Genomic DNA, 13,092 nt, shown 5'->3' with positions numbered 1-13,092 from the left:
CCTTGGGTTAAAATCTCAGTACAAAAAAAGAAAAAAAAATTGAGAAAGTTTCCTTCTGCCAACTGGCAGTCTGAATAAAGGGGTCTAAAATATTATTTATTTATTTATTTTCTTTTTTTCTTAGTGCTGAGAATCAAACCCAGGTCCTTATGAATGCTAAGTACAAATATAGTTTTGTAATGCAATTTTGACCTTTTTTAGACAAGATAAAATAAGGTAGTCATCTTTCCTTCTAGGCTTTTTTAAAACAAAACTACTTAGTTACTGTAAGAAATCCTCCCTAATTAACTGGCCTAACATTTGTAACATGTCACATTTCTAAAATGTTGATTCAATTTTCTTCTCAAACGCATTATGGAAAAAGTACGGCTTTTCAAATATACATTCTACTTACTGCCTAAGAGTAGGCTTGCATTGAATTCAGTGAGAACTCACAACAATGGGTTGGTCTGTTTAGTTTCTACTAAATTAAAATTGAAGTAAGTGACAGGTATCTTGGAAACCTGGACAAATAGATGCACCATCAGTCTTCTTTCAGTCACACATGGCAGAGACCAAATGATTTCATTATCTCATGCTGTCTTGCCTAGCATATAAATGTCCCAAAGTGCAGGGTCTGGAACTCAGATAAATGAAGTGAGTTATCCAAGGTCACAGCCAAACAGCCCTAAGGCCAAAGCTAAGTGCCAGCTATCAGTCCCGTGTCATCATTAGACTTCTTCCATCCCCCATGGCAAAGCCGTATCACTTGGCACCTAAGAGAGCTCAGGGCTCTAGGGTCCAGTTTCCTAGGTTCGAATCCCAGCTCTGCCATTTACTAGCTTTGTAACGTTGGGAAAGTTTTTTAGTCTTTCTGTGCCTGTTTCCTTATCTATAAAATAAGGATGATTGTCCTTTCTTCAGATGGTTGTTGGAGATTAATGGCACAGTGCTGAGCACTTGAAAATGTTAGCTTTTCGTTTTTTTCCCTCTGTGAGTATTTAAAGAGGATGATTAATGCGCTGGTGTTTGGTCAGGAGGTATTATTCTGGCTGACACCATCTGTTATAATGGTGCTTCAGTAGATTCTGCTAAGAGATGCTCAGTTGGAGAGCAACAGTCCAGGTGAAGGAGCTGAATAGGGACCAGTGGTACTTCCCAAATTTTTCTGGTCCTTGGCACAAATAGAAGGTGATCTATTTGGATAGTACTTTGGGGGGAGCAGGCAAGAAGACTGAGGCCCCAGCTCCCCAGATCTTTGCCACTGACTCCAAGGATGGGGAGAATGCATGGTTTGGCATGCTTATGGCCCTTCTAGGGCCCGTCCTGTGGGAAGCTCTGTGGAGATCTCTATCAGCCACTCCCTCATACTTTAGTTCTAATGAAGCATGTGAAATGGCCCCCGTTTGGCTTCACGCTAACAAGGGAACCAGTTTGTCCCAGTCAGGCTTCTTTGGAATCTGCTTGGAGTGTGCCATCTGGGTGCTGCTGTGTGGACTGTGCATAGATGCTGATTCTACCTCCAGGACCCTGCCGTGGAGTGGAAACACAGGAAGGACTTGGTGACAGAGAAAAGAATATACAAGGAATAATTAATGGGAAGAAAGAACTTCGAGTACAGGCAGCACGTGATCCATGCACAGTGGGCCATCAGGACCTGAGGCGGGGCACCTTGGAAGGAGGATGTTCATGGTGCTCACCTGAGAGAGACGTCAGGCTGCACAATCCCTGTGGGAGACGTCTCAGCTACCGGACGTCAGCATCTCAGCTACCGGACATCAGCGTTCTGTTAGAGGCAGGGCATCTGCGGGTTTCTTGGTCTGCTTCGCTGACAGGTTGGTTGTTGGGAGGTGGAAGAAGCACAGCAGGGATTGCTGTTCATTCTGGTCAGCAAGGAAGACGAGGTGAGAAAAGCCTGCGTGGCAAGATCCCTGGAAGGAGATGACCCTGATGTCTTGGAATCATTCATATGACATGAGTAGAAGTCAGGGTTTAATCCTGCCTGTTTTCTAACCTTGAGAAAAACCAGATTTCAAAGTGTCAAGAAAAAGACCTAAAAAGGTAGGATTTTTCACATGGACTGAGAACAGAGCACCGATGATCTCAAACAGAAAGGCTTTGAGGGCCTTTTAGACAAACCCACAATTTGAAACAGTATTTGAAAGAGTGGGAAGGTGGAACATATAAAAAAACAAGGGCACAAGCCAGGCACAGTGACACATGCCTGTCATCCCAGCCACTGGGGAAGCTGAGGTAGGAAGACCACAAATTTGAGGCCAGCCTCAGAAATTTAGCAAGACCCTGTCTCAAAATTAAAACACACACACACATATTAAAAGGGCTGGGGGTATAGCTCAGTGATAGAGCACCCCTGGGTTCAATCCCCAGTACCACAAAAAGGTAGGAGCAGAATGCATAGGAATTAAGGGAAAAAAACTTTAAAGTTGAATAGATGCACACTTTGGAGCAAAAAGGTGAAAATGTAATACAGAGCCATTTTTTGGAGGATGGCATAGAAAATTAACAAGACATGGATAGAATTACTCAACTTCTGGGTTTTTTTTTTTTCTTCTTTTCAACAAGGACTGTACTAACTGCAGAAGGCAAAGGGAATGAAAAGAAGGGAACTGAGGTCTCAGATAAGGGAGTCAGGAGATATTTTACTGCTTTATAGTTAGTTCAAGTCTGTAAGCTCAGAAAAGTGCCTGCTCAAATCTGAGAAATAGCGCACTTGCTGCTGAGTCAGCATTCTGTGTCCTTTGAAAAGACACGTGGTCCCAGGGAAATGCCAGCAGAGCAGACAGGCCGTGCGATGGTGAACTCTGAAAACTTTACCGGTAAGCTTAATGGTGATTTTGAGGGAAGGTAGAGTCTTTTTTAAGCACCTAGAAAAGGAAGTAGTGCCTAGCAAGATAGTGCAGAAAAGGACCATCTACCCTGAGTAATGGAGTTTGTCAGGATCCACATTCCACTTCAAAGAGTCTGCAAACTCCTAATGAAGACAGGACAAGTGATATTCCATATTATTCTGGAGGCTTTACCAATGCAATAAGCTAAGAAAACAAGGAATAATTAATGGGAAGAAAGAATAAAAATTATGTGTGACTCTCTTCCTGAAATCCAAATGAAATCCTTCTAATAAGAGAATCCAACAAAGTAGCCAGAAACACGAATATCCTAAAGTCAGTAGCTTTGTAAATCTAATCACAAAATTAAGGGAAATATATCAGTTAATGACATTTCATTTTCAATTGTCAAAACTGAAAAACACCAGGCAAAGAAGTTAATTAGATTTGTACCATACCTTAATGAAAAGGTTAAACATTCTGACTGAAGGACTTTTTTTTTTTTTAACCAGGGATTGAACCCAGGGGTGCTTAACCACTGAGCCACATCCCTAGCCCTTTTCTATTTTTTACTTTGAGACAGGGTCTCACACTAAGTTGCTCAGGGCCTCACTAAGTTGCTGAGGCTGGCTTTGAACTGGCCATCCTCCTGCCTCAGCCTCCCAAGCTACTGGGATTATAGGTGTGCACCACTGAGCCCAGCTAACTGAAGGACTTTTAAAAAGATATGAGATGGAGAAAAAAATATCATGTTCCTTATAAGCACGTTCTTTCAAATTAATCCATAGTATTTCATTCTTCAAGTCAGAACTCCAGTAGGATTTTTTTTTGGTAGTAAATTATATTCTAAAGTAATCAGAAGGACTGAATATATAATGGTAACCAAGAGGAGAAAAAGCAGAAGGAAAAAGGATTTGTGCTGTTGCATATAAAATGTGCATTAAAGGTAATTAAGATAAACTGATACTGGTTTAGCAGCCGATAAATAGATCATTGAGAGAGTGAAGAATTCCAGAAATAGAAACTGATTTATACTGCATATCTGTCATGGGCAATCAGGAAACTGAAACTATACTAGGCATTTCTTACAGAGGGAATTGAACACAGGGAATTGGTTATATAAGGGTTGAACGAAATAAGAAGTTGGATTGGGCAGTAAAGCAACCCAGAAATGAGCAACAACCAGAGCTTGCTTATCCTTCCTAGGCTAGAGGGACAAAGGGAGGTGCCAGTGTTCCGGCACCCAGAGGTCAGAGCCACAAGAATCCTGTCTAGTGGGCTTGGAGCCACTAGAGGACCTATAGCCGATGCTACAGACATCACAGAGGATGACCCTGACTTAGGTCCTTTTCCACACTCCATACCCTGCGGTGCTCCCTTAGCCAGTCCTGCAGAAGCCAGAGGGAGGGAGCCGGGGAAGTGCCGGTCCTGGGAAGCAGAGTAAGTCGGGGGAGAACAGGGAAAGGAGCCTTTAGAAAAGTGACCAGCACAGTGAAGATGGCAGGTCAAGTTCATGGGGCAAGGATGAGCTAATCCTTTGGGGATGTTGAAACAATTGGTTCTTCATATCAGGAGGAGAGTCAGAACTTCATAAGTCACACGTGAATTCTCAAGGACCTCAATCCCAGTGTTAAAAGTGAAGTGACAACAGTAGGAAGCTCATTCTGCCCATGTTAAGCCCTGGAAAGTCCCCTCACCAATGAATGCACAGTCAGTTCCAAGCTTCAGCACTTGGGATAATCTCTGCCTGGGACAACCAGCCCACTCTTATCCTTCAGGACATCATCTGCTTCACACATCACGACCCTGGAAGTCTTCCTCTTTGGCTCCTCTCCTGTTTACTCTTATCAGAGCAGCTGTGAGCTCCTTAAGGACCAAGACAAAGTCTCATGATACAACGCCAGGCACTTCAATGTTTATCCAGTGCACTGAGATTTAATTGTGTTTGCAGCCTGACCACTATTAGTTGAGCACCTGCTATGTGCTCTGCATTTTTCTACTAGTGGAGGACGCAGAAGCGTGTGATGTGACAGTATCTCTTCCTACAGAGCTCACTGTATGGATGGGAAGACAAGGTGCATGCGCCAGGATGTCTCAGCCGGTGGGTTCTGAGAAGGACTTGGATTTTCCTGATGAGTGCATTTGCTGCCTGAAATAGAAGCTGGGACAGATGGGAAGGTGCAGCAGATGGGCAGCACTTGGGGCAGTGAGCAGAGAGGTGGGAGTCCTGGACCGTGTCCCAGGCTCAGCCAGTTACCCGCTGTATGACCTGCTCACCTCACTCCCCATGGTGGGCCCATATGCAAAATGAGGAGGGTGGACAGGACAGCAGTTCTCCGCCCTGGCCACAGGTTGGACTCACAGATGGGTGGCTGTGTAATTGGTCTGGGTAAGGCCTGAGCATTGATTTTTTTTTTCCCCTTTTCAAAATCTTCCCTGGTGATTTTCTAATTCCGCTGTATTGAGGAATAATATTACATGCATACAGTTTACCAATTTAAATTGTACAGTTCCCTGGTTTTTCATATTTTTACAAAGTTGTGCAACCACGGCTGAAATCTAATTTTGGAACATATTCATTACTTCTAAAAGAAACTCAGGCCCATTAGCAGTGACTCACTCATTTCCTCCACCCTCCCCAGACCTCCATAACCACTCATCTATCTACCGCCCCAGACTTGCCTCTTCTAAATGTTTCATGTAAATGGAATCATGTGGCCTTTTGTGTCGGGCCTCTTTCACGTAGCTTAATGTTTTCAAGGTTCATTCATGTGTAGCATGGATGGCTATTTCATGCCTTTTTATCAACTAGATAATTTTCCATCATATGGAGGTGGCACATTTTGCTTATCCATTCTTCAGTCGATGAACACATAGGTATGTGGGTTGTTTCTCCCTTTGGGCAATTATGAATAATGCCGTGAATATTTGGGTCCAAGTTTTTGGTTTTGTTCTTTTTTTTTTTTTTCCTTTAGTACTGGGAGTTGAAGCCAGAGGTGCTCTACCACTGATCTACATTCCCAGTCCTTATTTTTTATTTTAACACAGAGTCTCACTAAGTTTCCCAGGCTGGCCTGAAATTGTGATCCTCTTGCCTCAGCTTCCCAAGTTGCTGGGATTTCAGACATGTGCCCCAGTTTCAGCTCATGTACAAGTTTTTGCATGGACATATTTCTCTTGGGCATATATCTAGGAATGGGATTGATGGGTCATCTGATATCTCTTTGAGGAACTGCCAGATTATTTTCCAAACTGGCTACCCCATTTTGGATTCCCTCCAGTAAGTGAATAGGGGTTTTCCTACTAGTGATTTTAACATTCATCCAGAGTTTAAAACCACCAAACTGGTGGATATCCAAGGGGGTCCATTTCTGAAATTCTGGGATTTCTTATTCAGGGTTAGATTCCCCAGGGCTGCTCTCCAGAGCCCATGTCACCCAGAGGCTTGGCTGACTATAAAGTATATGATTGACTTCTCAGAGCACCTGGAACACTTATCTTGTTTTCAAGAGAAAGCCTTGTTTTTGTATCCCAGCTTGAGACCCTCCCCCTATCTTGGTTTCCCTAATTCCGGGAGGCAGTGCATTTTGATAGAGCACCATGTTTGGGGCAGGCTGGGATCCCAGAGACCAGGATGGGAGAGGCTCTAGTTGGAAGCATGTATGGGATTAAGTAGGTCAGCAAGAACCTCTCAACCAGCCGGTTCTGTAGAGCTGTGCCTTCCCCAATACAGTCAATGACGTCCCCTAGGACACTGGCCCACTGGGAACACCAGCTTCTCCAGAGTTGGAGACAGAATGAGAGCTGGGTCTTCCCCTGAGAAAAGGCAAGAGAATAAATTAGATAAGGTTCAGTACTCCCTTGCAGTTCTAACAGGCCACATTATTCATCTTTGCTAAGCTCCAGTGTGAAATGAAGCAACAGCAGCATCCCCGCAGGATGGTGTGGAAGTTGAGGTGCTTAGCACAGGACAGGCACATAGCACATAACAGCCCCCATCTTCCACCACGGTCCCTTCCCCTGTCAGCTCAGGGAAGCAGAGGCCAAAGCCTACATATCCCACCTTTGCCACCCACTCTGAAGCCATGATCTGTGACCTCCTTTCCAGAATGTCAGAGCCTCATGAGCCTGCCTCTGGTGATGGTGGACATGGAGCTGGCAATCTCCTGAGCCTTAGCCAACATCCCTGAGGCTCATGGGCTGCTGCATGTTCTTGGACCTTCTAGGGTGGGCTTGACCTTCTCTTCAGACTGTCTGAACAGGCAGATGCACAACGTCATGGCCACTCAATTACACCATGGTCTATGTGAATGGCAACTCGAGGAGTTTCGATGAGTCCATGAGAAATTTCCTTAATGGACCCACAGCCCCTTGAGACTCCATGTTAGGTATCTTAGGATGTTCCTCCATATGTATGAGCTGAGGACACTCTCAGGTCACTAACTGTTTAGGAACCTTTGCTCTTCCAGACACACTTAGCCTGACCACATTTCTGGGTCCAGCCTCAGGCAGCTTCCGACACTCATCTGTTCCTCTTTCCATTTCTCTCTTTCTGAGTCTACCCCCTAGAGTTGTAGTAAGAGGAAAGTCACCCATGCACCTTTGACTTGAAACGTTATTAAATGCAGTTTCTTACCCCCTGCACTTTACTATTTGACCCTTTGGTCTGAGTTTCCTTGAAATGAAAAAGCACGCACTTTTAACTTGGAAAGACAAGTATGTGACACCGAGGTGCTCTTCCAAGTCCTTGACAGGCATCACTAATCAATCACAGCACTCTTCCTCCTGAGCTGGGCATAATCCCAGAATCCCTCTGCATCTTGTACTCCAGGCAGAGGGTGAGGATCAATCGGAGCTGGCATCAGAAGTGGTGTCTATTTGCCATCTTTCTGAAACGCTTAGTCAAAGCTTTCCAACTCCACTTCCATCCCTGAACGTGTGCCAGATCTCTGCAACAAGACATCTTTTCCTTTGGGCGTTCATTCTCACACTCACTATAACTCATTTGAAGCTCAATCATGTCAAAGTAGCCCTCATCCGCCACCTTTTTTTTTTTTTTCCTATTAATGACATGCCATGTGCCTGGTCTTCGAGGCTAAAAAATATTTAGGGTGTCCTCACCCCTCCCTGTCTCCATGTTCTTTTTCTCAAATCCAGCCAGTACCCATATCCTGTCCCTCTCTTCCTCTCAGTGTGTCTCTGATCTGTCCCCCTGCCTAGACCATGGCACTGCCCACTCAGACCTTTAATGGGCTGGCAGTGGCCCAGAAAGAAGGGCAGAGGCGAGATGAGCCTGAAGTCCTTCAGGGCAAAGGGCATTTTCTGTCTTCTGAGCTCCCAGTCTCTGTACCTCTCTCTTGAGGGTAAATATTATTTTTCAACATAATTAGGAGACAGGAAAATAATGTTAGTAGGATTTGGACTCCACGGAGCTGTCGTCCAATCCCAGCTCTCCAACTTCTTTGGTCCATCCTCTCCCCCTCCCCCCTCCCTCCACCCACCCTTGGTTCCTTCTCTCCTCTCTTCCTTTCTCCAAGACTTGTGGAGCACTACTGCGTGTCCAGCAAAGGCCTCTACACCTATCACGTGTGCTGTTTTACATAAAACAGGTAGCCCGGTACCTGGGATGTGGCTGGTACTAGATAGATAATTGGGAGAAAGAGTGATTCTCAGATCTGGAAGTTTGCCAGAAGTCGCCTAACCTGCCTCATGTTACAGATGGGGGAAGTGGGGTCCCGCGCGAGCAGCCACCCAGGGGTTCCCCTGCCAGGTTGAGGCAGGACCAAGACTCAGGCCCATGTATTCCAGCTCCACCTCGTGCTCCTTTTTCTGTCCCATTCCTGCTTCCACGGGAGGGTGGATACCCTGGACCTTTCAGGTTGGAAAGAGATGGGGGATGGAGCATGACCCCCAAAGCCAAACCACATCATTGTCCACATCCTTAAGGGCACACACTCAATGTAGGATTGTGCTTGAGCTAAGTCTTCAGGGGACAGTTGGGGTACATCAGAAACCCAGCTCTCATGGCAGTGTGGGGGACCACCGGTGCCATTTCTGCTGGGAACCTCCTACCTCTGCAGCAGAGGTCTCCTCCTTCCCCCAGTGACCCAAGGTGACAGGCCTGCAAGCCTGCTCACACCCTGTCTGAATATCCCAGACAGCAGCCCACAGACTTTCCACCAGGCATCACTGCCCTGATGGTGGCCTGGCCCCTTCTCTCTTCCTAACTAGCCCCCTTGTCTTCTTAGTCTTGACCCCTGCTGTTCTCCTCCTCACTCCCTCTTCTCTCTCTCTCTCTCTCTCTCTCTCTCTCTCTCTCTCTCTCTCTCTCACACACACACACACACACACACACACACACACACAGAGCAAAACAAAGAACCCAACACCAGCACCAATTGATAACGTGGTTTATAAAGGGGAGAAACACAGCCACCTCAATCAGTGCATTTTCTGAACCTTGTCATTGAAAAGGTTCGTGGTAGTAGGGGTTTCAGGTGTGCAGGATCTAGGCACTCAAATAATACCATTACTTATTCTTGCTCCATCTGCCTTTAACCTCTGCTCATCATTTCTCCCTTCATTGACCTCATTCCCACAGATACTTCTGCTTTATGTCCAGGGATGATGGTCACAAGAAGCCTCAGTGTACATCATCCTTATGGTCATGGCTTGTGTGTTCTCTACACGGTGGGCACAGAGCCTTAGGTCCACAGTACTTTATAAGCTCACAAATAGGTTTTAATTTCTTTTAAAATGGAAATAAACTTTTAGTTGGAGAAAATGTTTAACATACTTTTATATGAACATTGCCATGAAATACAATTTTTTAATTTTTTTTATAAAGAAGGGACAAAAGGCAGAAGTGCTTAGGGCCCAGAGAAGTCACCAAAAGGCCCTGCTTGACTCTCACAAAGAGAGAGAGAGAGACCCTGTATTTTGGATTTTGTATGTTAAATTTTAGGGTCAACTCTAATGGTCTCTGATTGGGTCACACCCCAGAACTAGGATGGAAGATTCCAGCTGGACAGGCTGGAATCAAGTCTCAGGCCCAACCCTGAGGGGGAAAGACCCCATGAAGAATGGGGTCTCCTGTAAGAAAGAGGATTCCATTTCAGAAATGGCCCCTAAAGCTTTACCGTCTCCCCCTGGATGTTCCCTCCCTTGTGACACCTTCCCCTCTGCAAAGGAGTTAACTGTCTCTACTTCTGCTCTCCCAACTTCTGCTGCTGGTGTAGTATGATCGCAAGTTCCTGAAACACAGAGTTGTAGGGTACTTGGACCGTGAGCCCCTTGAAGGCAGAGAGAAGGTAGTGGGCGCTGGAATCTGGACAGCAGAAGGCGGGTGAGCCCGCCTGGCAGTGTGAGGCGGGATCACAGCTCAGCCAGCTCTTAATGGAAATCTTTCCAAAGGAAGGGGCATCTCAGCCTGTTGAGAGATGAGGGATGCTCAGGATGGAAGGGGTTAGTGTGTAGAAGGGACGTTGCTAGAGATGGGGCTGCAAGAGGAGGGGGCAAGGTTCCTGGAGGCCACGAGTGCTGTGTAAAGTAGTGTGCATCCTCTCCTGCCAGCCTAGCTCTTAACGAGTCCCCAGACAGTTCCAGCAGCCCTGGAGTCCTGGGGAACTTTGCATCTGCAGGGAAGGTCTGTGGGGTTCCTTGGATTTCCAAGGGGGATTTCTGTCCTGAAAGGGTGAAGATGAGATGTATTCCAGCTCCCCCAGGAAGAGTGTCCTCCTCTGGAAGATAATTAGAATACCATTCTGGAAACTTCTCTGTGGGGGAGGGACTGAAGGAGGGAGTCTAGGGTGGGAGAGAATCTTGTCCAGGAGTCTAGGTGGGGGATGAAGGGGCTTTGAACAGGAAAATATTGGTAAACACAGAGAGGAGCCATTGGAATCAGAAAGTGTGACAATATTGGGCTTTCAATGTGCTGGGCAGGGTGGAGAGGAACTTCTAGTTTGTAACATGATCTTCTAGGATCATTTAACATTTTATTATAGTTGTCATGTCTTCCATTTAGAGAATGCCTCTAAAATATAGCAATGTTTTCATTCCATTTCAAAATTAAGAATTTTTTTTTAAAAAATATTTTTTAGCTGTAGATGGACACAATAGCTTTATTTATTTATTTTTATGGGGTGCTAAGAGTCGAACCCAGTGCCTCATACGTGCCAGGCAAGCACACTGCCATTGAGCTACCACCCCAGGATCCAAATCAAGAATTTTTTAAGGTCCAAGGAAGAAGGTCTCTGATCTATGCAGATTTCCACCTCGCCCTCCATACAATGCCCCTGACCTCCCATTTTAAGCAGGAATCTTATGTGTTGAACCCGTTTCTCTTTGGTATTTGACGCTTAAAGATCATCTTTCGAAACCTACCGGATGATCAAGATGTTTTGCTTTTCTAAATCCTGACTCTGTCGCCACCACAGCTACCCGCTCCCCTCCCCGGTGCTCAGCCCCTCGGACCGGCTGCCCTTTGGCATCGAGGAGAACGGGGGCACCCCGTTCCCCGCCAAGGCTTCGGGACGGCATCACCGCCAGCACCAGCACCACTCCAACTACGGCCTGTCACTGACCCTGGAGAGCAAGGAGGGGCCCTTGAGGTCCCCGAACTCCAGCAGCAAGTCCCTCACAAGTGAGTTGGGGGAGGAGGGGGACTCCTGCTTGCAGGAGTGGCTTCTCTAGCAGCTCAAGGCAGACCCTTCCCAGGCAACACGGGAGGTGATGCTATGCTGGTTACTGGGTTTGGATGGGGACAGAGAAGAGCCTGATGCCTTTAGGTAGGGGCACTTGGGAGTCATAGTCTCCAATGTCATTACAGGGTAACCATTGCCCCCAGTCCTCTGTGGGTACAGTATCCAGCCCCGGCTCAAGCAATAGGAAGGAGAAAGAGGGCAGGGAGGTGGTGGCTGGAATTGCCACTGTCCTAATTCCAGGGAAACCTGTCCTGCCCACTTTCTGACATGGGACTTCTGAGAACAAGGTGGTGTCAGGTGGACCACTGATGCGGGTCCCCATCAGAACTCCGTTAGTAATACAACGACAGAGTGAGGTTCTCTCTCTCCCATCTAATTTTAACCCGCAGGCTTGGGTTTTGTATGTCTGCTATTTTATTTTTATTTTTTTAGAAATTGTCTTTTATTTTAGCAAGGAATTTGCCTCTGGTGAACTGGGGGAAAGGACTGGTTCTCCATCTGGTGCTAAGGCAGAGTCAGGTGGTGTTGGCTCTGGTTCCTGCTGTAGGGGGGGGTCCCTCACGGTGCCTTGATTTCCTCTTCTGGGGATGGGGTGGAGGTGAGGAGATGAGAACCAAGGGCTCTTCCAGCCCCAGCATGGCATGAGCCTGGGAGCCGGTAAAACACCACGATCCTCTCCTTCATTGACCACAGAAAGCAATTCTGGGTTGACTGAGCTGGATATGGGTACTCATAACCCACTTGTGTGAAGACTGAGCTCTGTGCCCTCATGGCTGCCCCGGCTGCCTCTGCCGAATCCCTGCCTCATCTTATATCTGGGTAATCGTGGCAACCTCCCGATGGGCACCTCCTCCAGCCTCCCTGAAAAAGCTGCCAAATCTACTTTCACCAGATGGCTCTATCCAGATGCCTTAAGGCCTTGCAGGAGTTCACTGTCCTGGGATGAAGGCCACCCTGCTGAGCCTGGCCACACACAGACCTTCACAACCTGGCTCCTGCCAAGGTCTCCAGCCTCCCCGACTCCTTAGCTCACTCTGGCTACACAGAGCGCCTCTCCTCTCACCGAATGCTGTGCCAGCTCTGTCCCTTGCACTTGTTGCCTCTTCCTAGAAGGCTTTTCTCTGTCCTGGTGAAGTCCTATGCATCCCTCAGGAACCAGCTCAAATGTTATCCGTGAATCATTCTTTATCACCAATCCAGGCTTTGGAGTGCCTTCTCTCTCGTTCCTATCACTAATTATGACTTTTGCTGCTTTTTATTTGAAGTATCTGTGCATGTCTCTGTCTCTCCCTTTAGACCAGAATTGTGTCTCATGCATCTCTTTTCTTTCGGCTTCCTAGATCCCAATTGACTATTAGCACAAGTTTTACTTTGTAATGAATATTTAATATGTCAGTGAGTAAATTCAAGCTAAAGGGAGAAAAGGTGGCCAACTAATCCCCAGTGGTACAAAAAAATCAAAGTCAGTGGATTTGATTTTAGAAACGTAACATGGCTTTTAAGGGCACATTTTTGTGTCTCTTAGACTGAATACTAATCTTTCTAGTTTGCATAGAGCTTTTTCA

General features: G+C 46.4%; 1 protein-coding gene across 2 annotated transcripts in view; it reads left to right on the top strand.

The window, feature by feature from the left end:
* Epb41l4b (erythrocyte membrane protein band 4.1 like 4B) overlaps positions 1-13,092 on the top strand; it is a 131,482-nt gene that overhangs the window by 83,612 nt on the left and 34,778 nt on the right. For both annotated transcript variants that reach the window (XM_027943050.3, XM_071600825.1), the window contains exon 16: positions 11,261-11,466. In XM_027943050.3, the coding sequence (XP_027798851.2) occupies positions 11,261-11,466 (206 nt within the window). The remainder of the gene's footprint in view (positions 1-11,260; positions 11,467-13,092) is intronic.

Source organism: Marmota flaviventris, chromosome 13 (assembly GCF_047511675.1).
Source record: "Marmota flaviventris isolate mMarFla1 chromosome 13, mMarFla1.hap1, whole genome shotgun sequence".
Classification (NCBI taxonomy): Eukaryota; Metazoa; Chordata; class Mammalia; order Rodentia; family Sciuridae; genus Marmota; species Marmota flaviventris.
This window is presented reverse-complemented; position numbering and strand designations above follow the sequence as displayed.